This window comes from Oryctolagus cuniculus, chromosome 1 (genome assembly GCF_051225735.1).
Source record: "Oryctolagus cuniculus isolate XC-2025 breed Fujian yellow rabbit chromosome 1, ASM5122573v1, whole genome shotgun sequence".
Classification (NCBI taxonomy): domain Eukaryota; kingdom Metazoa; phylum Chordata; class Mammalia; order Lagomorpha; family Leporidae; genus Oryctolagus; species Oryctolagus cuniculus.
Window position 1 is genome coordinate 99,587,646 of NC_142867.1, and position 27,314 is coordinate 99,614,959.

The window sequence follows — 27,314 nt, forward strand, 5'->3', positions numbered from 1 at the left end:
GCATTATAAGAAGTATAAAATAAATGTGAGGTAGTTTCTGTTCCAAAGTAATGTGGCACCTGCTAAGGAGATGCAGTGTATGCATACAAAACTCGGGAACAGGGAGGTGGTCAGTGGTAGGTTAAAGGATTTTGTGAAGGGATTATTCAGGGAAGTTTTCATTGAGGTGATGCTGAAAACGTGGGAGGGCTAAGATTTTTAACATTTAAAATAGGGACAGAGGATGCAGAGGTGGAAATGATGCTGTGAACATAGTATGACCAGGTACCACCAGCACAAGTGGTCCAAGTTTGTTGTTGGATGCAGACCCAGTTTACAGTGAATAGAAAAGATGCAACAACCACCTTGAGGCAGCTTTTGGACAACTTTGTAGGCATGGTGTAAAACAGCCCAGAAGCGTAGTAATATTTTCACCCCAGACTGTCCAGTCAAACTTTCCATTCAGTCCCAACCAATTTTCGATGCTTTTGAATGGCAGAAGGCACAAAGAAATGTTGTTTTCCCATATTTTTTAAAAAGATTTATTTATTTGAAAGGCAGCATTCATGGAGAGAGGGACAGAGAGACAGAGAGGCCATCAGTTCACTTCCCAGATGGCCACAGCAGCCAGGCCTCATCCAGGCTAAAGCCAGGAGCCAGGAACCCCATCCTATTTTCCCAAAGCGGTAGCAGGGGTCCAAGCACCTGGGCCTCCTCTGCTGCCTTCCCAGGTGCATTAGCAGGAAACTAGATTGAAAATGGATCAGCCAGGATTTGAAACAGTGCACTGATATAGGATGCCAGCTTTGTAAGCAATGGCTTCAGCTGCTGTACCACAATGCCAGCCCCAGAATTTGGTTATTGTAGCTTGAGATATTGACTGAGCTTATGAGATGCAGAACTAAGACCTAAAAGGAGGAAGGTTTATGGCCTGTGCATCCAAATACCTGTCCATAGACTGTACTTAGACTGGCACTTATAGCCACAATTTTCTCTCTTTTAGGAATCATACACATATAATATATATGATATGTGATACATACATATATACACTATACTTGTGTATACACACACACACAAATGTACATGTATCTATACACATATAGACTTTAAATTATTTTGATCCCTGCATTAAGACAAACAAAAATGTTTCCGCACTCCTGTTAAAATATGTTAACCTGCATATTTTTCTAGGCAGTTTTCTGTAGGTGACCTCCCCAGAGCCTGCCTGTTGCCATCACACTGCCCACGAGACCCTTGGAGATGGTCTGCAGGCACCTCTCCTGCCCTTTGTTTCCCCTTGGCTTTTTGGGGCCAACTCTTCGCCACCTTATTGTTTATCGGGCCTCCCTATGGAACATGGGCAGGATGAATGAAAGCCATGAGTACTCAGTAAATACTGCCTTGGATTTCATTCACTTATCTGTTGGAATTATCAGTTCTGAAGTGAGTAAGGATACTGATTTTCCCCTGCCCTGGCCTCATGTAGGATGAGCCAAGCATGGCTTTCCTCTCCAGTTTCAGAGGAAGGTATATATTTTCTCCCCTCTGCCTCCTAAACACCTGAGTATTTTCTTTAATAGAAATATCATACTGGTGTCCAACTTTTTGTTTTATTGTCATTTTTTCCTGCTAGACTGTCAGTCCCTCATGCACAGGGATGTCACAGAGCTTGTAGTACAATTAAATCCTTGGCTCATGTTCAGTTTTTCCAATGCCATAGTCCTCACTCTTTTTGTTTCTATACAACAAGGCCAGTCTCATGTGTTTATTCAGTTTCATTAAACTCTCTTTTAATTATCATTTTCCATTCTCCTACTCCAATTCATTTACAATCTCTTGCCTTCTACTCTTCCAGGTCTTTAACTCAACAGACATTAATTTGCTCATAATACTGTGAATATCCTTAAACCTGGTATGGTTTAAATTAAGATTATACTATTCAGTGAATCTGTAATAATAGCTAGCTCATCTCTTATCCCCTGTGGGAGACTTTTTAGGCCTATAATGGATGATGGGGCATTAATGATACCCTTTGATGACTTTGTTTATATATTTTTCTAATTTTGATTGTTTTAAAATATTTTTATTTACCAATACAAGTTTATATTTTAGATTACATTTAAACATGTTAAAGCATAATATGAACATAATGATATTTCCCATCCTACCCTCCCTCCCTATTGAGCTCCCACTCTCCCTAAAACTGTATATATAAAATGCATGAAATTTTTCCCTTTATATAAATAAATTTTAAAAGCATAATGTATTTGCCACTTCTCCCTACAAATAACTCAATAAAACTATTATGCAAAAAGCAAAAACAAATTTTTTAAAGCATCAGTTTTTAATTAAATGATATCTTTAATAAATTAAGATAAACCCATGTCTTCATTTCTTTTATCTTTTTTAAAAGATTTACTCATTTATTTGAAAGTCTGAGCCACAGAGAGAGGGAGAGGCAATGAGAGATCTTCCAACCATTGGTTCACTACCCAAATGGCCACAAAAGCTGGGGCTGGGCCAGGCCAAAGCCAGAAGCCTGGAACTTCGTTCACTTCTCCCACACGGGGCCATCTTCTGTTGCTTTCCCAGGCACGTTAGTAAAAGAATTGGATTGGAAATGGAACAGTTGAGACTTGAACTGGCGCCCATATGGAATGCTAGTGTCACAGATGGCAGCTCAACCTGCTGAGCCACAATGCCAGCTCCACCTTCTTTTCTTTTAAAAGAAATAGATGAACTATTAATTTATTATTTTAATTACCCCAAAATCAGTTATTGCTGTCTAAGCCCTCAGTTAGAGATTTTCTGGAGGTTAAAAACAGTACCCTTTGCTACAGCAGAATTTTTTTTTTTTTTTTTTTTTTTTTGGACAGGCAGAGTTAGAGAGAGAGACAGAGAGAAAGGTCTTCCTTCTGTTGGTTCACCCCCCAAATGGCCGCTAGGGCCGGCGCGCTGCGGCCGGTGCACTGCACCAATCCAAAGCCAAGAGCCAGGTGCTTCCTCCTGGTCTCCCATGCGGGTGCAGGGCCCTGCACTTCGGCCATCCTCCACTGCCTTCCCGGGCCACAGCAGAGAGCTGGACTGGAAGAGGAGCAACCAGGACAGAACCAGCGCCCCAGCCGGGACTAGAATCCGGGATGCCGGCGCACCAGGTGGAAGATTAGCCTAGTGAGCCGCAGTGCCGGCAGCTACAGCAGAATTTTTAATAACATTGATCCATGGTGGATACATACCCACCACCCTCCTTAATTTTTTCAAGAAGGCAGTGCTATCTCTTTAGATAAAGACTAATAGAAAGACCATGGCCCCCCGCTCTCCCTTCCTGGACATAGAGTCCGTTCTCAAGGCCTTTCCTTTCCTTTATGGGAGGGCAATGTGCTTATTTTTCTAGAGGCCCACAGATGATTTCTTTGTATGATTTCACATTTCCAATTCAGATCAGATCCTATACAGCCTCTCTTCCTAGGACACAGCTCATTTTAGAGACAGCCATATTTTCTAGGCAAAACACCTAGTGGTTGTTAATTCCTCCCCAGCTGCCAATGTCCCTAATGAGGAGCTTTGATGGAGCAACCAAAACTTATTAAATGTCACCCTAGAAAAGGTATGTCATGCTCCCAACATTGAGCAGCCTGCTCTTCTCTATCACCCTTTAGATGAAAATGGTTTCCTTTGGGCAACTGTGGTTTGAACCAAGAACTGTGATCATTTTGGTACCGAGCTTTCCTCACCAACAGGTGTACTTCTTGTTTATTACAGGATTTCTTCAAGCAAGAATTAACTTTCATTAGTACATGCATTGAAACTGTTCAAAATGAGCCACTTTTCTCTTAATGTTCCAAAAGAAGACATCAAAGTAACAAATTTAAGATGATGGAGTAGTGTTGCACCGCAGGTACCCACACCCTCTCCCCCTGCAGACAAGGGGCTCCTGGTTCTAGGCGCAGCTCTCCGTTCAGAAGCCCCGTCCCTGCTGAATGGATTCCCCTAGTAAAAGTGCCGCAGACAGGAGCTCACTTTTATTTGGTAGCAGAGATATGATCCCTTCTGAATAATTTACATGGGTGGCTACTCTGATTCAAGGTAGAGAATGAATGTTAAATAATAAATATAATCATGATCGCTTTAAGGAAGAACACTGCTGTGAACTCAGCCATAAACTTCACTCTGCAGCATATTAATACATGGTGGTAACAGAAAATATTGGAAATGGGATTCGTGTATTCCTCTAATTTTTATTGAATCAGGTTTTCATAATTATGCAAGGCACTCACACTAGGCAAGTTACAGTCACTTTTTGGGAATACTATCAAAAAAATCCATGATTAAAGAAACAAATAAATATAAAAACTGCTGCCTATATATCTACTGATTAAAAATATGAGATGGTGATCAGTATTTTCTCTTCTTAGTCTTGAGCATTTTATTGTTATTCCTACAAAATCTAACAAATCCTTTCAGGGGTGAGTTGGGAATTTTTGATCATAATGAAGAAAAGTAAGTCAAGTGTTACAGAAAAAGAGCAAATTTTCCCCTATGAAAACTAAACTTACTGACTCGCTGATTCCGTCTGAGAGGAAAAAGGAGCAGAGCTATAAACCTCGTGGAAAAAGGGCTCAGATAGTGGAGAGCATGGAGTTAGTGCATTTCAAGAGGAAGTAACTGAGATCTCAGGGTACTTTTGGGGTGCCTCCTCTTTTTTTAATATTTTTTTAATTTGACAGGCAGAGTTAGACAGTGATAGAGACAGAGAGAAAGGTCTTCCTTCCATTGGTTCACCCCACAAATGGCCGCTATGGCCAGCACGCTGCGCCGATCCGAAGCCAGGAGCCAGGCGCTTCCTCCTGGTCTCCTAAATGGGTGCAGGGCCCAAGCACTTGGGCCATCCTACACTGCCTTCCCGGGCCACAGCAGAGAGCTGGACTGGAAGAGGAGCAACCAGGACAGAACCGGCGCCCCAACCGGGACTAGAACCCGGGGTAGTGGCGCCACAGGTGGAGGATTAGCCTAGTGAGCCTAGTGGGCTGCGGCGCCGGCCAGAAGTGCCTCCTCTTAATTAAAGGAGAAAAAGGTGCAGGGAATCTCAAGGCTGTTAAATTCAGAAAAGAAACAGACCCACCCTTTCTTCCTTTCTTCTCCCTTCCCCCTTTCTTTCCTTCCTTCATTCCTTGCTTAACAAAACACTGATTAGCTCAAGATTGTTTACAGATCTCTCCCCTAATTTCTTCCTTTTCAGGGTTAATATGTCAAACCAATTTATTATTCTCTCAAAATACTTAAACATTTTTATTATTCTGCTTTTGACCCCTCAGCAGTTTTTCCATAAACTTTACGTTTTGAGGATGTGAAGATGGCCAAATAATTTAAGAAGTGAGCTCCTGGCAGTGAGAGTGTTGGGTGGTGAACAGCCATCCAGAGTCACTCCTGTTGGGGGTTTGCTGATCCTTTCATAAGGAGGGAAGTCATCCTAGGAAGGCTTCCACAGGGGTAACACTGAAGGTTCCATCTCTGAACATGCCTTACCTATACAGGTTCATGATCTAAATGTAAAATAAATTATGCCTGTCAACACATTGTTTGATCTGATGATCTGGATTGAAAAATAAATATATAGTACCTAGACTTTTTAATGAAATATTTGTGGGCATGGTGGCTCATTAGAAAAATAAACCAAAAATTAAAATATATTTGGATAATAAATATTAACAGGACTGTTGGTCTATTTATTACAAAAGAGTTAGCAGTATGTCAGTGTTATTTCATATTTGAAATGATTCTCTCACGATCTATGCTATTGCTCATGTGATTATGTGAGAAGGAGGTGAAGCATTTCAGAGTTGTGAGCTCTAAGAAATGATTCTTGGGATTGGTGTTTGTCACAGTGGTTAAAACACTGCTTGGGATGCCCACAGAACATATCAGAGTTCCTGGGTTCAAGTCCAAGCTCTTCCTTCAGTTCCAGCTTTGTGCTTATGTGCACCCTGGGGGGCAGCAGATGATGGTTCATGTACTTAGGTCCCTACCAAAAACATGGGAGACCCAGGTTGAGTTCCTAGCTCCTGACTTTGGCCTGAACCAGCCATAGCTGTTGTGAGCATTTGAGGAGTGAGCCAGGAGAGGGAAGGTCTATCTGTCTTTGTCTCTCCCTCTCTCCCTGCCTTTCAAAAAAAATACAATTTTTAAAAAAGAAATTAAGAGAATTGATTCTTCATACCATACTCCTACTGCAGATTTCTTTTGGGTTTCTCTATCTTGGGCAGTGTGAATATTGTCAGGAGAGTTTAAAAAAAACATAAAAGCAAGCAGAATGTGATATCTTTCTCTCCTTTTATATTAGCTTGTCTTGATGCCAAACAAAAACAGGTATTTTCTCATGTGCAGGGAGGCCAGGGAGAGAAATTACAGTTGGGCTGGAAGCTGCTCTACATTCGGATACTTCTGCCGTCCAGGATGGCATTTCTGGTCTCAAGCTGCATCTTTATGTAGACCTGATAAAGAAGGCACTGAGAAAACTTTCTCAGGATTTATTTAACTATAATCTGTTTAATGTCTTGTTCCTAAGTAGGGTAACTACAAAGATACTCCATAAACAATCACCGGAACCTTCCCTAGGCTGCGAGGGCCTGATTGGCAGATGCTTCCACCTACAATAGCGTCCTGACACTAAGACTAGAAAGGTGGCTTCATTGGAGGCAGGGGCCCACTCCTGAGGTCAGCTTCGCAGAAAGTTGTACATGAAGTAGCTATCATGGAATGCTTTTACACCTCGACTTAACACAGGAATAATGGCTCCCAGGAATTAATGTAATTACCATTTGGCTGGGGATCAGTTAATAAAGATAATGCTCAGTCTTTTTTTCTGGCATGGATTTCCAAAAGTTTGGAAGTGAAAACAAGAGAGCAAGTTGAGGTTTTATTATAAATTTTCTCACTTGTCTCATTAAAATGTTCCACTGAATTTATTTTTAGAGGATTTTTTTTTTTTTTTTGGTGGGGGTGGATGGAAGGCAGGGGCTGTTAACCTAAATCTCACAAATCCTAGAACATATTTGACTGGAACAGTTGAATGTCAGGCTTTACATTGTAGTAAATCCATTTTTTGTCTTTCAGGAGAACCTGGTTAATTTCATACTAACCAGCTACACATAGACATTTTATAAATACTTTTGGTAAGGTTTTGGTGCATTTTACACATTTTGATTTTTGCTATAAGTTTGATTTTTTTAAATAAAGTATATACTTATTATAGAAAAAGAAAACATACTTAATCAACAAAGAAAATAAAAGTTACTGGTGATCCTATTAGTAAAACAACTGTTAACATTTTTGTTGCGTATCTTGCCAATCCTTTTTTTCCTTGTTAATGTGTCACTATGAAAAATTTTTAAAGGAAAAGTATATCATCCCACACATAGTCCTTTGTAACTCTTTTCTATGTGATAAACATAGCCATTTTCATGTTATTAGATATTCTGGGACATAACTTTATTGACTGTAAACTAGTCAATGATGGGATCTTAATGAAGCAATTTAGTTGTTTGCACTGTTTCTTTCCATTCCTTTACATTTATAAGATATAGACCTCATCCCTTTGTACAAGTCAGACGGTTATAATTTTTATTTTTAACACAAGGCTGTTGAAGATATTTGAATGAGAAAATTTTGAGCAAAGTATTGGATCATTTTCAAGGATGGATCACGTTGTTAAGCCTATTAGTTAACTAATTTGTCCAAGTGACCCTGGGTCCATCCCCTGGATTCCCCTTGAGGGAATTAGTGAACATTTGAGAGAAAAATGAAAACAGACACCTTTAGAAATGACATTGATAGGAAGGACTATAAATAGTTCTTCCCCCAGGAATGCATAGTATAAAGAGAAGACAAGTTGAACATAAGCTCCTGGATGATAGACTCACGTTACATTTAAAGCTGGAATCACTCTGAGACTCTGAAATACCAGGAAGTAGTTGAAACTCATATTTTAAAAATCAGAAGTCAGCATTAAAAAGAAAAATTTACTTGTGAATAAGTACACAGTCAGTTACAATGGAGTTTATAATTTATTGAAGTATTACTGGAACAAAATAGACTTTATAGTGAAGAAAATTTTCTTTTGTGAGAGCCAGGAACGAACTTCTCGAGAGTTTTTGAAAAGTTTACATCAGAGAATGTTGTCATCTCCAAGGAGGCTCCATGGTCAATGGTGCTTGTCTAGTGGGTTGATGAAGAAGCATCCAGCAAGCCTAGGGAGTATTGGAATTGGTCAGCAGAGGAGGCAGTGGCTACACAACTAGTCCTCAAGGAAGAAACCAATGCCTAAGGAAAACGGAGGGAGGGAGGGCAGATAGGGAGCAAAGGAAGAATCCAAATACAGGTAGTGGCAAAAGAAAGAAAGAGAAAAGGCATTAAGGAGGGGCCGTAAATGAACAAGGAAGAGCTAAGAGGTTGTCCAGGCAGGCAGAAGAAGCAAGTATTTCTTTCCCCAAGTCTACAGGAATCAGACAAGTCCTAAACATGAGCAGTGTTACAGCATTGTTTTCCCCATTCTGATGTGTTGCCAACATGTTTTTAGGCAAAAATGGGAAAATAAAGGATCCAGTGTTTCATCCTCGACTTGTTGGAATGCCATATTGACTCGAATAGGACATTCTGGAGCTGCATCCAGTTGTAGCAATCATAGCTCCAGCAAATAAAGTAGTCTAGGATTAGCAACACACACTTGCAAACCCAGAAATCTAACCGCACATTTCCTTCCTCGCTTCCTTCCTTGCTGGTGGTGGTTGCTTTCTGTTCTCTTGCAGAGTTCTATTGGAAGGGTGCTGTCTTTTGTTTTTCACAGAATGTTGATCCAGGTGTGCCTGTATTTTTACTGTAAATTTTTGTGGCGCTGCCTGAAATTTGTAATGAGGAAGCTGACTGGAAGATGTGAACTGCAGCGGATCTGTTACAGCACCAAACCTGGAGCTTCCAGAACCATGAAAATTGGTAAGCATGAAATACACAAGGAAGCAAATGGTAGAAACAGTGGAATTGGGGATGCAGTGTTATTATTTGGGTGCAGTCATTTAAAACCATTTGCAAAGGATAATTTTTAATGACTTTTTGTTACTCTTTTTACAGAAACATCACTGAGGGATTCAAAAAGTAAGGTAAGTAAAATTGTTTCTTTTTCAGCAACTTTTTGCTTGGAGGCTTACTTCTAGTATAAAAAGCGAAAAAAAAAGAAAAACAGAAATAAATGGTTGGCTATGAAAATTTATGCAAACAGAATTGTTTGCCTCTCACAAACTACTACACTTTCTACATGAGGGCAGCCACTGTATGGGACTTTCTAGTCAGATTTGTGAAATGCTCTGACTTCGTTGCTGAATTACCCCTTTTTTATACCTCTTCCCAAGTCATAAACATTCCATGAAAATAGGAGCAGCGTCAGCTCTCTAGTATTTTCTCAGTAGCCAGATCATCTCACTTTATACCCAAGATGTTGTAACACAATCACAGAAGCTGCTGTGCCAGCTTTTACAGCGTGTAGCTGAGCATCCACGTACCCTAGTAGTTTTTCAAGATTCTTGATCATTTTATTTTATTATTTAATTCAGGCATCCTTAAGAGTGTATCCCCCTGGGCTTTCACTCTTAAGTGGTAGGCACAAAGCCCATCAACAATGGAGACTATGTTAGGTGAGGAAAAGAAAACATAACATTTCCGTATTCTGATAAGTAGCTTGAAACAGGTAAAAATGGTCTGAAAAACAACTTGTGTATTTCTGCTTTATGTTAATTACCTTGATCAGGAAAATTGCACTATCGCAATTATGAAGGTTTCAAAGTTCTTAGAATTCAAATACACTAGATCCGTGTTTGCTTGTAGCTTATATCTTCATGCAGAAGCTTAAACAATACCGGAAGCCCCCTCCTAGGTAGGCACTGATTAAGTCCCTGGTGGTGATGAAAAGGAACTGACTGAAACATGTTTTCCAGCTGTTGCAGACATCAGTGAGTGTTCACCCTGATGCTATTGAAAAAACTATAGAAGACATCATGGAACTGAAAAAAATTAACCCTGACATAAATCCACAGTAAGAATGTTTCTTGTCTGGGAAATTTAGAACACATCACATAGCCACATATTTAGTTTTCTCCCTCCCCTTCCTCTCTCCCTTTCTTCTTTCTTGCTTCTTCTCTTCCTAAAATAGTCATTTGCAATGTTTTAATTTGCAGTTGAAGAATAAAGAAAAAAAAGGTCTCTTTTCTTGCTTGTAACTGGCAGCCACTTTCTGTTCCTCCTGTGGTGTATGCTTGTGCTTCTGAAATGCAATGAATGTAAGAAATGTGGCAGAGGTCCCTGATACCAGCAGATGAGATAAAGGAAGCCCATTCCTCATCAGTCACTCTATGCGATGCCTGTTTTCACATTAGCAGTAAATGCTCAAATCATGAATGCGCCTGGGCTGATTTAACTCCAACTAGAATATTCTTCAGTTACTTCATGAATATTCCTTCTTGACAGGCTGGTAATCTCAGAGACAGTTCCTACCTGCTTGTCAAAAAGACAGGCGTGCGTGGGAGGGAGAGATGAGGAGTTTTTTCATGAAGACTTTAGAACTTTATAATTTATTCCTCTTGGAAGTATTAAAATGCATTTGGCAATTTTCGTGACATTTAAAATTAGCTCTATATTTTCCAATGAGAACAGCAATTTTTTAGTAAAATTTTGGGTTAAAGACATTGCGTAGAATAAACTTCAAATGCAGATATATTTAGAGACATTTTTAGGTTGGGAACAGTCAAACTGTCTTTTAGTTGTGCATAGAAAACTTCAGCTGTTCCCACGGAGAAGAGCTTTTCATTCCCAGAGACAGGGAGCTGTGGCTGGAAGGAATTTCTGGACACATTCTGCATATGTTGGGGGAATCTAGGTACAGCTATCCAGGGGCTCATCACAAAAACACCTGGTCCCTATGGCATTCGTCCGCAGCTGCTCCAGCTAATTAGTTGCCTTTTCCTTATTCAGCCATGAAGTGTTGGTTTAATTTTGTAGAGAAGGTATTTTTGAAATCTTCTGACATATATTTCATCCCTGTGGGGAGGTGATAAGGAAGCAATTCATTCTAAATTAGGTTGAACCAAAAATTTAAGACTACAGCTGGGCATGAGGGATCTATTAGTCTTATAATTATATTTAGAGATTAGATTAGATTAAATAGCAAATTTTTTTGAGGTCTGTTCTATGAAAGTTATAAAAGTTGCACTCAAAGCATTTCTTTTCCATTCATTCTTGATTTTCTTTTTAAAGTAAAAATAGCCTTATAGATAATAGGTTTTTTTTAACATCCCAATGTGGACTCTGCTGACTCGTTTTCAGTATTAGCAAATTCTGATATAAAATATGCTATACTTTTTTTTAAAAAAGATTTATTTATTTATTTGAAAGTCAGAGTTACACAGAGAGAGTAGGAGAAGCAGAAGGAGAGAGAGGTCTTCTATCCACTGGTTCACTCCCCAGTTGGCTGCAATGGCTGAAGCTGCGCCAATCCGAAGCAAGGAGACAGGAGCTTCCTCTGGGTCTCCCACCCAGGTGCAGGGGGCCAAGGACTTAAACCATTTTCTATTGCTTTCCCAGGCCATAACAGAGAGCTGGATCAGAAGTGAAGCAGCCGGGACTTGAACCAGCACCCTTATGGGGTTCTGGCACTGCAGGCAGTAGCCTTACCCACTACGCCAGAGCACTGGCCCCAAAAGTGATATACTTCTTTTTTTTTTTTTTTTTTTTTTTCCTTTTTTGACAGGCAGAGTGGACAGTGAGAGAGAGAGACAGAGAGAGAAAGGTCTTCCCTTGCCGCTGGTTCACCCTCCAATGGCCAGCGCACAGCGCTGACCTGAAGGCAGGAGGAGCCAGGCGCCTCTCCCGATCTCCCATGGGGTGCAGGGCCCAAGCACTTGGGCCTTCCCCCACTGCACTCCCTGGCCACAGCAGAGAGCTGGCCTGGAAGAGGGGCAACCAGGACAGAATCCGGTGCCCCGACCAGGACTAGAACCCGGTGTGCCGGTGCTGCAAGGTGGAGGATTAGCCTGTTGAGCCGCAGCACCAGCCCAAAAATGATATACTTCTATGAGGAAACAAAGAAATAGGTGGCTAAGGATGGGGAAAATATAGCTTACTCAGTTATTACTACTATTAATCTCATTTTATTTTAAATATATTTCTTAAATGCTGCTGATGGTGATACTAAAATTTACTGTAGAAAAGATTTAATTGACTTTTTTTGTTCCTTCCTTTTATTTCTCCATTCTATTCTTTCCCTCAAGATTAACTCTCTTCTCAATCCTACATTGGTTTTTTGGGTGACCAGTGCCATTGTGACCTTTGCTGAACTTAAATATTTGATTTAGTTTTTTTTTGGTGCTTTGGCAACAAGTAATTATAAGACATATAATGGCACATAAAATTTATTTAAGGTCAGTATTCCTGAGCTGTCTGACACTGCCCTCTGTTTTTGTAGTATGTATCCAGTCCTGAGACCTGTTGCCCCCAAGTCTGGATTTAAATTCAGTGATTTTTTTTTACCCTCAAAGAAGAAGATGACAAGGTCATTGTCATTGTGGTTATAATGGTCACAGCAGAAATGTTCCAAGTGAATGAACTAGGAAGAATAATATGTTGGACAGTATCATATGACATTTCCAATGTTCAGTCACAACCACACACACAAAAAACATGGCTGTAAAGAATTTAGCAAGGATAAATAAACATGAAGTAATGTCTTTAGATTTTAAAATACCATCAGATGAGTACAGAATAGAATATTTTATATGACAATAATTTATATGAAAAAAGAATCTTGATGATCAGTCACCTGGTTAAAAGACTTGACATGTTACATTGCTGCTTAGAAAGATCCTATTTTACCTTGTAAGTTATAAGAGGAGAAAATGGCAATCTGATTACAAAAGTGTGGGGCTCTGGGTGCTTTGCTAGCTAGACTGTGTTCTGGTCTGGGGATGTGTATTTAGGGGCTGTTAGGGGCATAATATGCATTCAGAGCAGACTGAGCCGCGTATCAGAGCATCTGGGAAGCTTTCCCACAAGAGGGCATTGAAAGCATGAATGATTTCCCACACCAACCCTGCCCTTGCCCGCACCAACCTCTGGAGATAGGACCAGAAGAAGGAATCACTATCTTAAAATATACAGGCACGACCGAGCAAGGCGGAACTAAACGGGTGCTCAGAGGACAGAATTGGAAGCACTTGAAAACAGGCCAGGCGGATTTTGTTTCAGCCCAAGACAAAGTGTTGAGGGTGTGGTGGGAAAGGACACAGTGGGGACTCTGCAACAGCTGTGGGCTCTCTTGGCACCGCCTAAGCTGTTGGGGAGATGCATAAGTACAGGGGGTTTTGTTTAGTTTCATCTCATTTCATTTTGAAATGTTTCCTTCCCTGAAGCCCCTGAGCTTAAGATGGATCTCTCTCTCTCTCTCTCACTTGCTCTCTCTCTCTCACTCCCTCTTCCCCTCCCTCCCCTTCTCCCTCTCTCCCCCTCTCCTCCTCTCCCCCCCTTCCTCCTTCCCTCCCTCCCTCTCCCTTCTTCTCTCTCCCTCCCTCTGTCTCCCTTCTCTCTCCCTCTTTCTCCCTTTCTCTCTCTGCCTCTCTCCCTCTCTCTCTCCCTCTCCCTCCCTCCTCCCCTCCCCCTGTCTCCCTCTTTCCCCTCTTCCTCTCTCTTTCTCTCCCTCTCTCTCTCTCTGCCCCTCTCCCTCCCTCTCTTCCTCTGTCTCCCTCTTCTCCTTCCCCCTTCCCTCCCTCCCTGCCCCTCTTCCTCCCCCACTCACCCTCTTGAGCACACCCTTCTGAAGTGATTCTGATGTACCCATCTAGGGGGCCTACATCATCCCTAGGAACTCATTACTACCTGTATTCTCTACATCTTCCTTTCAAGTCAGCCATGTAAAGAAATCCCTTGTGTTTTTTTTTTAAGCCACACGTTTGCAGTTTACCTTAAGATAAAACCAGGATTAGAGGTCAGTCTTAGCAAGGTTGTACTACTGTCTATGTGGAATTCCAGTAACAATTGTACTTCTATTACATAGATCACTTTGAGCCATTTCCTGAATATTATCTACATATGAAAAATTCCATCATGTATACATCAAAGAAACAAATGCCAAAAGCACGTGTTTTGTTCTCCCTCCTGTGTGTTTCTCTTGTTTTTGAACACCTTAGGCTGGGAATCTCGCTTCAGGCTTGCCTTCTGCAAATCGTTGGGTACAGAAACCTCATTGCAGATGTGGAAAAACTGCGCAGAGAGCCCTATGATTCTGATAATCCCCAACATGAAGAACTACTTTTGAAGGTTAGTTCTTGAACAGTTTCAGTCCTTAATTCGTTTGCTAAGGGCCTGCCTTGTGCCGGGCACTTCTCTGGATATCGGAGGTTCAAAGATTAAGAAGCTGTGTGTGCTGAACCTGGTTGGGAAGGCTGGGTTTTCCTGCTGGTTCAGGTGTTGAAGGTGAGTTTTCTATCAGAAAATTCATGTGAGAAGTTCAGAGGCAATTTTCGTTTGTCAGCTGAGAAAGCGTCAGAGGTGGTAGCTGTGGGCTCTCACATTTGGCTCCAGTTTAGGTGGTTTCACATATGTGGAAAGTCAATAGGAGAAACAGCACTTGTCAGAGGGTCCTGTGATCTTCATTATGACATTTCGAAGAAGATGAAATTGATTTCTCCTTCAGATGTCTTGGGAGATGACCCAAGATCCTAATGCTGACAGTTTGTTCATGTCACTTAGAGAGTATTAGAAGAGGAGGTAAAGGCGTTTCGGAACTGTTGGAAAAATAGTATGTTCTTGGCTGTCAAAAAAACCTTAAAATTTTTATTGGATCTTATGGTGTATTAAGAAACATCAATACAATTTTTCTTCAAAGTGTTGAATTTTCAGTTAAAGAAGTTAATATAAAAAAAACCTAGGGCCAGCCTTTAGAACAGTAGCAAAATTGGAAGAAAACATTTGTTTAGCTGCCTTAACTTTATTTTATTGAAGAATGTCAATAGAAGACATACTTGTTAAATGTATCCTGTTGTATATTTGTATGTGTAAATACTGAAGCAGGTGACTCATCTGTCTCTGCTAATTCATGCTGGATCTGATACGGATTATTAAAAATTAAAGAAGCCTCATTCTTCGCGATACTATTTTTCTTTCTCTAATTGTAATTTTATTTTACCTACCACTGAGTTCCCGCTTCACTTCTTGCCCTTTTTTTCCTTGACCATTTTCTGATGGAAGTATTCAAGGTCAACAAAACAAAGTATGGTAGGAAATAACAGGTGAATGAAAAGGAAAAAAGTAATATAATTAGCAGACTGGTCAGAAGCACCTGAGATGCCCTCAGAATCAATGAATGACGTATGCACCATCTTTAGCTGATCTAATGTATGTTTGCTGACACAAGGTTGATTTTCAACAAATGTGGGTGGATGCATTGAATTACTGTGGTTCATTAGCTACATGTAAGAATATTTAGGATACGATGTTTTAAATTTTATTTAATTAGCATATAATACTTGTACATATTTATGGGGTACAAAATGATAATTTGGTACCTGTATAAAATATGCAATGATCAAATCAGAGTAATTAGCATTTCCATGTTTTCAAATACTATCATTTCTGTGTGCCAGGAGTCTTCAAACCCTTCTACTTTAGTTATTTTGAAATGTGTAGTTAACTGTTGTAGCCTATAGTTGCCTTGTGGGGCTATATAATCCTAGAACTGCTCCCCCATCTCACTGGGTTTTGGTATCCATTATCCACCCTCTCTCTGCTCCCTCCCCAATCCTTACTGCCTCCTTGTGTCCTCTATTCTGCTCTCTACTTTTGTATGATCAAATTTTTTTTATGTTCCACAAATGAATAAGAACATGCATTGTCTGTCTTTCTGTGTCTGACTTATTTAAACTAATCTACTGCAGTTCCATTTAGTTGCCACAAATGACAGGATTTAATCATTTTTATGTCTGAGTAATATTCCAAAGTATATAAAAACCACATTTTCTTTTCTATGTATGACTTTTATCTATGGTTATTCTTTGAGTATGCCTGTGTTATCATTTGGGTTAACTAAACAAGATAGTAATTATTGTCTTTATTTTAGAAGAAAGCTATAAACCTTTTAGTCTAAGCTCTGATTCATACAACTACTAAATTATGAAACCAGGACTGTCCACTACTGTGTTAGGCACTTTGAGACAAAGCATCTTTTCTGTCCTCACATAAATTTCAATCTAATTGGGATATATTCTACATCTATAGAAATCACTAAATCATATCCACAAAGCACCCTCAAAATATCTCCCAAATGTATTCCATGCCCACTGCCTTATGTAGCCATCATCTTCAACTTGGGATATTACAGCCTTTTAATTCTGCCACTAAGCCTTAGATATTTTTTTTCTTCCATCTTCCAAAATACTGCTGGAGAGATTTTTCTAAAATATAGGTCTGTGATTCCGTAGATTAAAGACTTCAGGCTCCCCAGGTCCATCGTGGAAAGTCTGTGCATTCTCCCATGGCATTTTGGACGCTTTCCAGTGTTCACTGTTTCTCTAAGCTGCATCTCTTGCATCCACTTCATATACAGCACATTCGCCATTCACCATGAGCCAGAATAGGCCATGCCATACCATATGCCCAGGAATTTGCTCTTAGTGTTCTCGCTGCTATCCACTATTCTCACAGTGGAAGCCAGCTCATTTTTTTAAATTTTTTTTTAACTTTTATTTAATGAGAGCCGGCGCCGTGGCTCACTAGGCTAATCCTCCGCCTTGCGGCGCCAGCACACCGGGTTCTAGTCCCGGTCAGGGCACCGGATTCTGTCCCGGTTGCCCCTCTTCCAGGCCAGTTCTCTGCTGTGGCCAGGGAGTGCAGTGGAGGATGGCCCAAGTACTTGGGCCCTGCATCCCATGGGAGACCAGGATAAGTACCTGGCTCCTGCCATCGGATCGGATCGGCGAGGTGCGCTGGTTGCAGCGTGCCGGCTGTGGCGGCCATTGGAGGGTGAACCAATGGCAAAGAAAGACCTTTCTCTCTGTCTCTCTCTCTCACTGTCCACTCCTGCCTGTCAAAAAAAAAAAAAACAAAAAACAAAAAAAAAAACAACACTTTTATTTAATGAATATAAATTTCCAAAGTACAGCTTATGGAGCCAGCTCATTTTTAAAATCCTTACTGAATTTTAACATCTTCGCTAGCCTCCCCAGGGTAACTTAGGAGGGAGATCTTTATTCTCCTCTTCAATTTATTCAAATTTCAAGTATAATTATAAGAAAATCAGTAATAGAAAATATCTACTTAGTGTTTAATATGTACCAACTTTTACACTAAGTGTTTTATAGCATTATTTCATTCAGTTGGTCCAACTACCTTGTGGCACTGGTACTATTTCCATTTTTCAGATGAGGAAACAGACTGAGCAAGTAAGTGACTGCAAGCTCACATAGTTAGAAAGGGCTCTTAACCTACTACACAACACCGTGTCTCAGGAGAGAACCATGTGTTGTTCACATTTGGTTCTCAGAGGCTGACTCTTGGTTTGTGTTTGACTGCTTGAGTTTAGGCACTTTCGTATTTTAAATGAGTATTAACCCCTTTGATTCCCTACTACCCAAAATTTTGTGGAGCAAGAGTCAGCAAACCAAGACCTGTGGGCCCGATTTGGCCTGCCACTCATTTTTACAAGTAATGTTTTATTGGAACACAGCCACATACACTCATTTTCATGGATACTTCAAAATGTTCACAGGAAAATATAATTAAAAGATTGGGGGGTGGGGCTGGTGTTTTTTAGTCTTGCAAACTAAGCATTCTCCTAATGAGTGGGATTTGTAACCTATCTACAGAAAGGAAATGCTTGCTTTTGACAGTCTTTACCCAACTCACTGGATGATACCAAAGTTTTTTAATTGTGGAGGACCCTGGGATTACTTAAAATCATTTTTTTTTATTATTTTTCATTGTGGCAGTAACCAAATCAGTGCCTAGAGGATGTTTTGAACTTTTTCTGACTGATCACATGTCTTTCACTAGTCTCTTCCATGAACTCACACATTTTCTGTTTGAATGCAGGGCACTGGCAAACTCTTGTCTAGATTATATAAAAAGGGATATTTTATACTCAGGTTTTATATTTTGCTTTCAAGCATGATTTACCTTCATTCCTCTGAAGTCTTTTTCACTCATCCTTTGATAAAGTAAATCCATCTGTGTGACACTAACATAAAATACTATGTAATGTGAGTAATAAGTGATTTTTAGATTAGTGTTGAAATTAATACTAAAGTAGTATGAATTACAACTTTTTATTTGTTACTATTTTCTGTTATTGAATATTATGTTTTATAATGTGTCAGATTTGTGACAGTTCATTCTAAAGCAACGTAATTAATGTTCTGCTTTACTTTAAAATATATAGAACAGCAATTTATAAATTTACTTCTAAAATAATAGTAAAATTTGACACTTATATTTGTACCCTATCTATAATAAAGATAAAATATTAAATATTAACAGTCCCAAAAGTTTGCTTACATGTCTGTCTCTGTTAGTAAGAGCTCTGTAGTTTGACCGTTACATCTTTATACAACTGTACATCTCAATTTCTGTCTCCTCTTTAGTAATAAATGCAGTATCTTTCTTTCTACAGAAAACTTAGGAAAGTAGAACCAATTTATTATGCAGTAAAGAGCATAATATTTCGAATTTGTATTTGTCAATATATAGTTGATTTTAATTGAAATTCTTTTATTCAACTCTTTAAGATGATAATGTATGTTAAGTTTGTTCATGAATAGTACTGATGTTTCTTTTTCCAGACATGTTTATTCTCCCTCCTGTTAATGGGTAAGATCTAAGAAATAAAACTCAAGTCAGCCCACTTTTCTTTTTGCTAATAATGCTGTGAAAAGTCCTAATACAACATTAGGAAAACTTTTCTGATGAGTTGGATAATGGGTGGTCCCCAAATTTTCCTTGTTTTCACTTTCTCTGTATACACTTAAATATTTTTGAGAGCTCCAAAGAGCCTTTTGTGAGATTATCTACCTAGTTTCTGATTATAAATTCAAACAGAAGTCTTTATAAAAATAAAATATACAAATACACATTTTACTGCCTTCGGAGCAATGCATTCTGACATGCCATACATGGAGCTTCTGGAAAATCCCAGTGTACTACTCATGAGGGTGCCAAGGCAAATAACCTCTTATTTTTACTTAAAGTAGGTTTGGTTTGGTTTTGTCTCCCAGGCCCTCTGAAAAGGTCTTGGGTACCCCAAAGGAATGTTCAGACTATACTTTGAGAACTGCTATCACAGATAATTAAAATATCACATCTTTAATTGCAGTACATTTGCATATATTCAGCTTTCCAAATCCTTATAACAAAATCAGAGTCTATAGGAAAGTGAATTGTATGTGAATATCAACAGGGTAATTCTCTTTTTTGTCTCAAGTTATGGAAATTCTTGAAGCCCAATACTCCATTGGAATCTCGGATTTCTAAGCAGTGGTGTGAAATTGGTTTCCAAGGTGATGATCCTAAAACCGATTTTCGAGGAATGGGACTTCTGGGCCTGTATAATTTGCAGTAAGTAGAAGGAGGAGTAATTATATGTTACAGTGGTGTTCTGGTCTTCTCATTAAAATGTCAAAGTTATTAGTCCCAAAAGTCACTTGCAAGAAAACATTCAAATTCTCTGAGAGGAATTCAGGTACATAAAGCTTATACAAGCTACTAGCATCTTCCTTCTTTTAGATTTTATGGATTTTTTTAAGAAAATATCAGATTTTTACAAATTTTATTATGAAAAGTGTCAAGCAGTTGCAAAAAGAGGGGAAGATGGTAAAGAACTCTCCTACGGATTTAGAGATTGTTTAGGTTTTGAAATACTTCCAACACTTTGTTGGGCAAGAGTGTCATTGAAAGTCCTGTACTGCTTATAATTTCATGCCTCCTATTTCAATATGTAGCTCTAAAAAATGTCAGTGTTATCTTACATTAACTACAATGCTACTATGACACCAAAACAAAATTAATAATGATTGCTTAGTGTCATCTATTTCCAGTCCACATTCAAATTTCCCAGTTCTCATAAGAATGCCGTTTACAGCTGGTTGTTCTAATGCAAGTCTATATGAGATTTACACATTGTGCTTAGTTAATATGGCCCTGGGGTCTTTTTAAATTAGATCAGTCTCTCCCCTTCTGCCTCTCCTTTTGTCTACTTCCTCCTGTCATCCTTCCTGTAGAAGATTCTAGTCAGTTGTTCTGTAAAATGTGCCAGGAACTGGGTTTGTCTGTTTCCACTTGTTCGCATCCCCTGTATTTCCTGAACATTGGAGACATTTGGAAAGACCTGGGGAGATTCAGGTTGACAACACTGCTCTCAGTCTTAACACTGAGATGAGTCAGAGGGATCAGAACCTGGTGGCTCCATTGTGAAGTCCTTGATAGGCTTTCTTCCTTCCATGATCTTCCCAAAACTAATTAATTCACTGTGCAAAAAGTGCTTTTTAAAAATAAGTAAAGATTTATTTATTTATTTGAAAGTCAGAGTTAGAGAGAGGAGAGAGAGAAGGAGAAAGAGAGAGAGAAATTCTTCCATCTGCTGGTTCACTCCCCAAATGGCCACAACATCCAAGGCTGGGCCAGACCAAGCCAGGAGTCAGGAGCTTCATCCAGGCCTCCCACATGAATGCAGGGGCCCAAGCACTTGGGCCATCCTCTGATGCTATCCCAGGTGCATTAGCAGAACGCTGGAAGGGAAGTGGAGCGGCCGCACCTCAAACCTGCACTTGTGCTGCTGCCACAAGAAAAAATGCTTTTATAATTCTGTTATTCTTTCCATGAATTTTGGCTGGAATTCTGTAAACTGTTTCCTTTGTCAACTATAGTAATTTGTTTTCTGTAAAGTACAGGAAGGACAGATGCTCAGTTTTTCTATCTGGTTACCGGTTCTCAGGAGTAAGAAGTTGGGGTCCTAGTTCCCATGCTAGTGATCATAAACCTTTTATTTATTTATTTTTGTTTTATCTCTCTATTTTTCTAATTCTGTCAATTTCTGTGTTTTCGCATGTGTGACTCAACTAATTGTACTTTTTTTTCACACTCAAATTCAATCATTTGAAAAAAAAATTTTTTTTTTGAGCCAAAGAGAATCTTTGTTCTTATGTCCTTTGACAATATCTTGTTGGTTTTTAAAAGAAATGAAGCCTTAGTGATTTTGGGTGGCACCCTATCTTCCCCCTAGATCTTTCCCTTTATTTTAAACATAATCACACTTTATTTTATAAAATGTTTTAAATGTTATGATATCATGTGATATGAATGAATAGAAAGTCAAATTGATGACAAAGGTGGTGTTACAAATAAGTGGATAATGGCTGAGCTTTTAAATAACTGAAACTGGGACAACTGGCCTTCCATTTAGAAAAAAAGAAATAGAATTAAATGTCTTCCTCACTGTAATTCCCAAGCTAAGAGTCAAACGCATTCCTCCCAACTTTGAGGGACAAATCTTTTTTTAAAAGAGATTTATTTATTTACTTGAAAGAATTTCAGAGAGAGACGGAGAAGGGGAAAGAAGGAGATCGATCTTCCATCTACTGGTTCACTCCCCAGATGGCCACAACAGCCAGGCCAAAGCCAGGAGTTTCTTCCAGGGCTCCCATATGGATGGCAGGGGCCCAAAAACTTGGGCCATTTTCCACTGCTTTCCTAGGCACATTAGCAGAGAGCTGGATCAGAAGTGGAGCGGTAGCACCTTGAACCGGCACCCATATGGGCTGCCAGAGTCACAGGCAGCGGCTTTACCCACTGTGCCACAATGCCGGACCTTAGGAGAAAATCTTTAAGATATCTGAGTAAGGATCTCTTAAAGATACAGACAAATAACAAACAACAACAACAAAAACCACCTTCTACTGAAAAAGAAGAATCAATAAATTTCACACCTTAAAATTAAAAACTTTTATAAGATAAACCACCATTAACACAGGGAAATGAGACAAGACTGACACTGACTGAACTATAACAGATCCATAGCCAGGATATTATTTCATGTAGGGTTAGTTGTCTTATTTATTAAAGGATGTTTTTAGATACGCTGGACCAAGAAATATGAAAGGCATAAAAGAGGAAACAAGATAAGACAAAAGTATGAAATGAGACTCAATTACATTAATAATCATGGTCTGTATTGGAATTGCTTACTCTGGTTTGAAATTTTCTCAGTGGAAACTGAAGAGCTTGATTTACCCATTGGATTTATGCAGGAAATATATACACATCACATTAAAGAATACATACATGGTTTTTTTAAGATTTACTTTATGTATTTGCAAGGCAGAGTACACAGGCAATGGGAGAGAGAGAGATCTTCCATCTGCTGGTTCACTCCTTAGATGGCTGTAATGGCTGGAGCTGGGGCAGGCCAGAGCTGGGAGCCTGGAATTCCATCCTATTCTCCAACTTGGGTCATCCTCCCCTGCTTTCCCAGGCACATTAGAAGGGAGCTGGTTTGGAAGTTGAGCAGCCAGGACTTGAATTGGCACTCCAGTGTGGGATGCCAGCATTGCAGGTGGCAGCTTAACCCACTGTACCACAACACTGGCCCTAGTGCAATAGTTTTATAATGCTCTCTTTGAAGCCCTTTTTATGACTGTTTTTGAAGGCACGCAGCTTTGTACATTTGTGATAGGAAACTTCATTGCCTCTTTCCCATCAGAACAGAGTTGTATGTTTTTTTTAACTTCTCTAAGCTCTATATTTTCCATTCACCTAGAATTCAAATGCTCGATGAATATCCCCCAAGAAAAATACATCTTAAATGTGTCTTCCTCACCTACTGGAGTCTGTTTTATCTCTGCCCTTGGGCTGTCCTAGCCCCTCACCTTGACTGTTCTCTGGGCTTCCACCTTTTGGGGATTCTCAAATGCTGAGCTATTCAACTCCCTTATCTATAGTCATCTGGTTTTTATTTAAAATGTATTTGTTTATTTATTTGAAAGGCAGAATGACAGAAAGAGAGAGCAATCTTCTATTCACTGGTTCTAGTTCACTCCCCAAATACTCACAGTAGCTGGGGCTGGACCAAGCTGACATCATGATGGAGCCAGGAACTCCATCCAGATTTCCCACAAGGGTGACAGAAATGCAAGTCCGTGAACCATCGTCAGCTGTCTCCCAGAGTGTTCAGTAGCAGGAAGCTGGTTTGGAAGTGGACCCAGAACTCCATCCCAGACACTCAGATATGGGACGTGGGCTTCCCAAAGCAGCAGCTTGGCAAAGTACATAATTATGTTCCCAAATCCACTGGATGCATTCCTAAGTCTATGTGGGTTGTGAAACTACACTGCCACATCATTATATTTGGAAAATTTGAATATGAAAATCTTTTTCTGGAAGAGCTGAAGCAGGTGAATATCTTCTGACAGTATCCATCTCTAAATCCAAAATGGCCTCAAATTGGGCGAAAGTGGATCTGTTCTTCAGGGGTGGAGTCATGGCTTGCTTTCTCTCCATCTGCAGGTATTTTGCAGAACGGGATGCAGCAACAGCTCAGCAGGTCCTCTCTGACTCTCTCCATCCAAAATGCAGGTAATTGTTGAACAGGAAAGATTGGTTAGACTTGATGGATTCAGTAAAATTAACTTCTTCTCTTACGTGGGTCTGTTGCTGAGAGCCTTAGGAGAGTCATCCCACCATAAGTGAGGCTTAAAACTCTTTCAAACAAGCCCTTTTGACAAATGCCAAGAGAAGAGTTAGAACTTCAGGTACTTGTTCCAAGATTCGGGATGTAAAGTGGCACCGTTCACGTGAGATGTGAATTTAATGGCACTGCCAATGTCACTAGTGTCCAGGAAGGTGAAGAAGTAGGGTTGGAAGAAGGGAAGCTGTGGGACAGAGTTCAGAGACCAGCGAGAGTGATGGAGGGATAGAGGCAGAGTGGAAGTCAGGGACTAACTGAGGTCTGGAATTGTCAAGGCGGCTTTTGTTTTTGTTCAGTTTTGGTTTTTTGGTAAAAATCTAGATTCTACATTATTTACATTTTCATTTACCTTTCTGAATTTTTTTTCTTTGACTACATGAAGGGATATCACTAAAGAGGAAATAAGGTATTTTTTTCTTTGCTTTTGTGTGTTATTACTTTAATTTTACTGTAGACTAAGTCTGGGTAAGAAATATAATTTCATGAAAAATATTCAAAAAGGAAACATTTCCCAACTTTTTATCTAATATGGTTAATGATTGGTGGCTGTGTCTTAGTGAAACAGATTATATTAACCTGATGGAAAATATGAGAGCCTTTCTACAGCCATGACCATAACCTGACTGGAGGAACATTTTTTTATTTGCTGCATTTTTTTGTAATTTTATTTAAGTTATACAATTTTCATGTATTTCATGTACACAGATTTAGGAACACAGTGATGCTTCCCACCCCACCCTCCCTCCTGCCCATGCTCCAACCCTTCCTCCTCCCTCTCCCATTCCCACTGTTCATTTTTACAAAGATCTATTTTCAGTTTACTTACTGATCATAATGATTACTACACTAAGTAAAAGTTCAACAGACAGTATGAAGAAATAAGCCACTTCTGGAGGAACATTTTGAAAACTTCACCTAAAGCTTCTCCACACACCTGTGACTACCCCACCCCCAGGAGGACATTTTATGTGGGAATATTGTTGTGCAGAGTAATTTTCTCTTTAATTAATATTTCTAATATTATTATAAATAGTAGTTATGAGTGCTTATGCATGTTAGTCACATTTCATATAAGGAATTCCAATACTTTGTAATCAATATTTTGCATGTTTAGTTGCTAGTGTTCATCTTTGCTCAATAAATCCAAAATTTTATAACATTCTCAGAATTCAGGAGTAGGTTGACTTGGGTTTTTTCTACACCTTACTGTTTCGCTCATTCTAGCTTCAGTTGGCTAAAGTGCATTAAATTACATTACATTTCCCAAATTTGTAATATTTAATAAGATTAAAACACATTTTTTGGCATTCATTTTAAGAAAAACACTAAAACCACTAAGCTCTTTCTTTATATGTTACATGGCTATAATCAAGCTATTTTAATTTTTAACTACATTTTCTAAACAGCTTTTGTCTGCCATATGGAGACTCTGAACCCCCTCAGGTTAAATGGACTTAGGAGTCTGTGAGTACACTCAGGTGGAATGTCCTGGAGGAACATCAGGTGGAAAAAATGAATCCTTCAGGATCTTTTAAAAGTCGCAAGGAGCTTGAAGTATCTTTTGATTAACCATTGAAGGGGGCTTAATGTTGTCTATGAGCCATTCTCCAAAAAAGCTTTACAGTTCTGTCTCCTGTGAAAGGCATCAGAGAGCAAGTACTCCAGGGTTTGTATAGCTACTCTTAAGAAACTGACATTTGTGAGTGTGCTGTGTTGTGTGTGTGCATATAGATATAATTATTGTGCTTTATCTCTCAAGCTACAATGAAATTGAATAGATGAAACTCACATATGAATAACTTAAAGTTGGTAGAAAATGTCCCTGGAAACAAATCAGAATGCTTTGAAAGTGCCACTGCTGTTCTTTACCAATGTCTGAATAAGCATATTTTATTAATTATAATGTCAACTACATGAAAGAAGTGTATTACCAATTATGGTGTCAACATCAGTCTTATGTAAAAGAAGTACATATCACCAGTTATCATGTCAAAATAGTTACTGGTAGGGCCTGAATATTCCAGGTGTTGAACAGGGAGATGTCAATAAACACTAAAGAAAGCTCATTCCTGTCTGTCCTTCAGCAAGCGTGGTACACCACTGCTCTTGGACACATCCGTCCGTTGAGTCCTGAAGCAACTTGAAGGGTGAAAGTGGATTCAAGTTCAAGAGCAGAGTTTTGACTTGTGTGTGTGTGTGTGTGTGTGTGTGTGTGTGGTATGTTTTCATCTGTTTGAGCCAGGATATCCTATAAGTAACCAAATGAGTGCAGGTCATTTGGGCTTTTATATTTCCATTGCTGATACAGATTTAACTTAGCAAACTCTAGAGATAATGTATGTTTATAAAACTTTGCTGAAGAGAAAATAGCTGGTTATAAATTTTTATACAAAAAACTTCAATTTCACACAGAACTCATTTTTGTTTGGGTATGAGTCTTTTAAGGTAAAAATATTCTGATGTCTCTGGCTGTTTGGTTTATAAGTTAGAATTATACTTTAAAAACAGGTGTCACATTTGAACATGACTTCCAAGTAGCTCCTTTATAGCCACTTGTTTACAGAATAGGAACTACACATAGTTAAATATTAGTGTTGCATGATGTCTTTGTGGTTGTGTGTATTGTGTATCTGATGTTTGTCATGTAGAGAGCTCTCTCCTACTTAGATGGAGGCTAAGTGTCCATAATAGCTCCAGTCTTAAGTTTTTATTTAGCTCAAATGCTAACTGTAGTTTTTAGTGTAAACCACTGAATAAAGTTTACAGGAGTCGCAGATAAAGAATAGAACATGGTTTCTGCCTGTTGCGAGACATCAGCAGTGTGGAGGGGAGTGCAGATGGGACAGAGAGGTCAGTCTGCAAAGTAACAGAGGTGAGGCAGTGTTTTCAGAATGCTTTGTGACAGGACCCTTTTCTTCACATAGTCCTATTCAGAAGCTCAGGTTATAAAACAGATTAAAATGGGGCTGCTATGGCTTAGCTGACTCAGCTCATCCAGAGAAAATGCTGCAACACTTATTGGAACAGAATTTTTAAGAACTAGACTGTACATCTTCCCTCTCTTCCTTCCTCCTTCCTTCCTTCCTGCCTTCCACTAACCCAATCATTTATTTAGCAATAAACGTTTATTTAACATATGTGAATCAGGCATCACAAATAAAGCTAAGTAGGACAAACAGCATGAGATAAAACATAACAAAATTCAGTGGGGAACCATGAGACTGTGAAATAACATCTCATCAGAGGAAAGACAAAAGCCAGGCAAAGTTTCACAATGGAATTGCTGTTTGGTAATTGATGATAGTGTAGAAGCATATGTTCATGTTTGGCCTTTAGCACTGTCTCCCGCTGTGGTACTGAAGTGGATGGGGGTAAATAACTTGGCCTTAAATAATTCCACTTTTGAGCTCCATATAAATTATATTTTGACTTTTAAGATTATTGAATTTAAATTTATTAGTGTTGGATATCCAAGGTGTGGACATCTTTCCATATGGTTAGTGATTTTAACATAAGCATTAAAAGGGAGAAAGTACCAATTAGAGAATAAATATTATGTACTCATTCATTC

General features: G+C 39.2%; 1 protein-coding gene across 9 annotated transcripts in view; it reads left to right on the forward strand.

Annotated features, from left to right (window-relative positions):
• The window catches only part of ELMOD1 (ELMO domain containing 1), a 71,209-nt gene that overhangs the window by 34,292 nt on the left and 9,603 nt on the right, over window positions 1–27,314 (forward strand). For 2 of the 9 annotated variants that reach the window (XM_089333476.1, XM_089333477.1), the window contains exons 3-8: window positions 8,787–8,970; window positions 9,106–9,134; window positions 9,966–10,063; window positions 14,205–14,334; window positions 19,487–19,620; window positions 23,563–23,631. In XM_089333476.1, the coding sequence (XP_089189602.1) occupies window positions 8,826–8,970; window positions 9,106–9,134; window positions 9,966–10,063; window positions 14,205–14,334; window positions 19,487–19,620; window positions 23,563–23,631 (605 nt within the window). In that variant the 5' untranslated portion in view covers window positions 8,787–8,825. Of the gene's footprint in view, window positions 1–3,744; window positions 3,881–8,786; window positions 8,971–9,105; window positions 9,135–9,965; window positions 10,064–14,204; window positions 14,335–19,486; window positions 19,621–23,562; window positions 23,632–24,125; window positions 24,150–27,314 lie in introns of those variants that run through there. The other 7 variants (XM_008261903.5, XM_051849756.3, XM_089333456.1 and 4 more) reach the window with 6 other exon arrangements.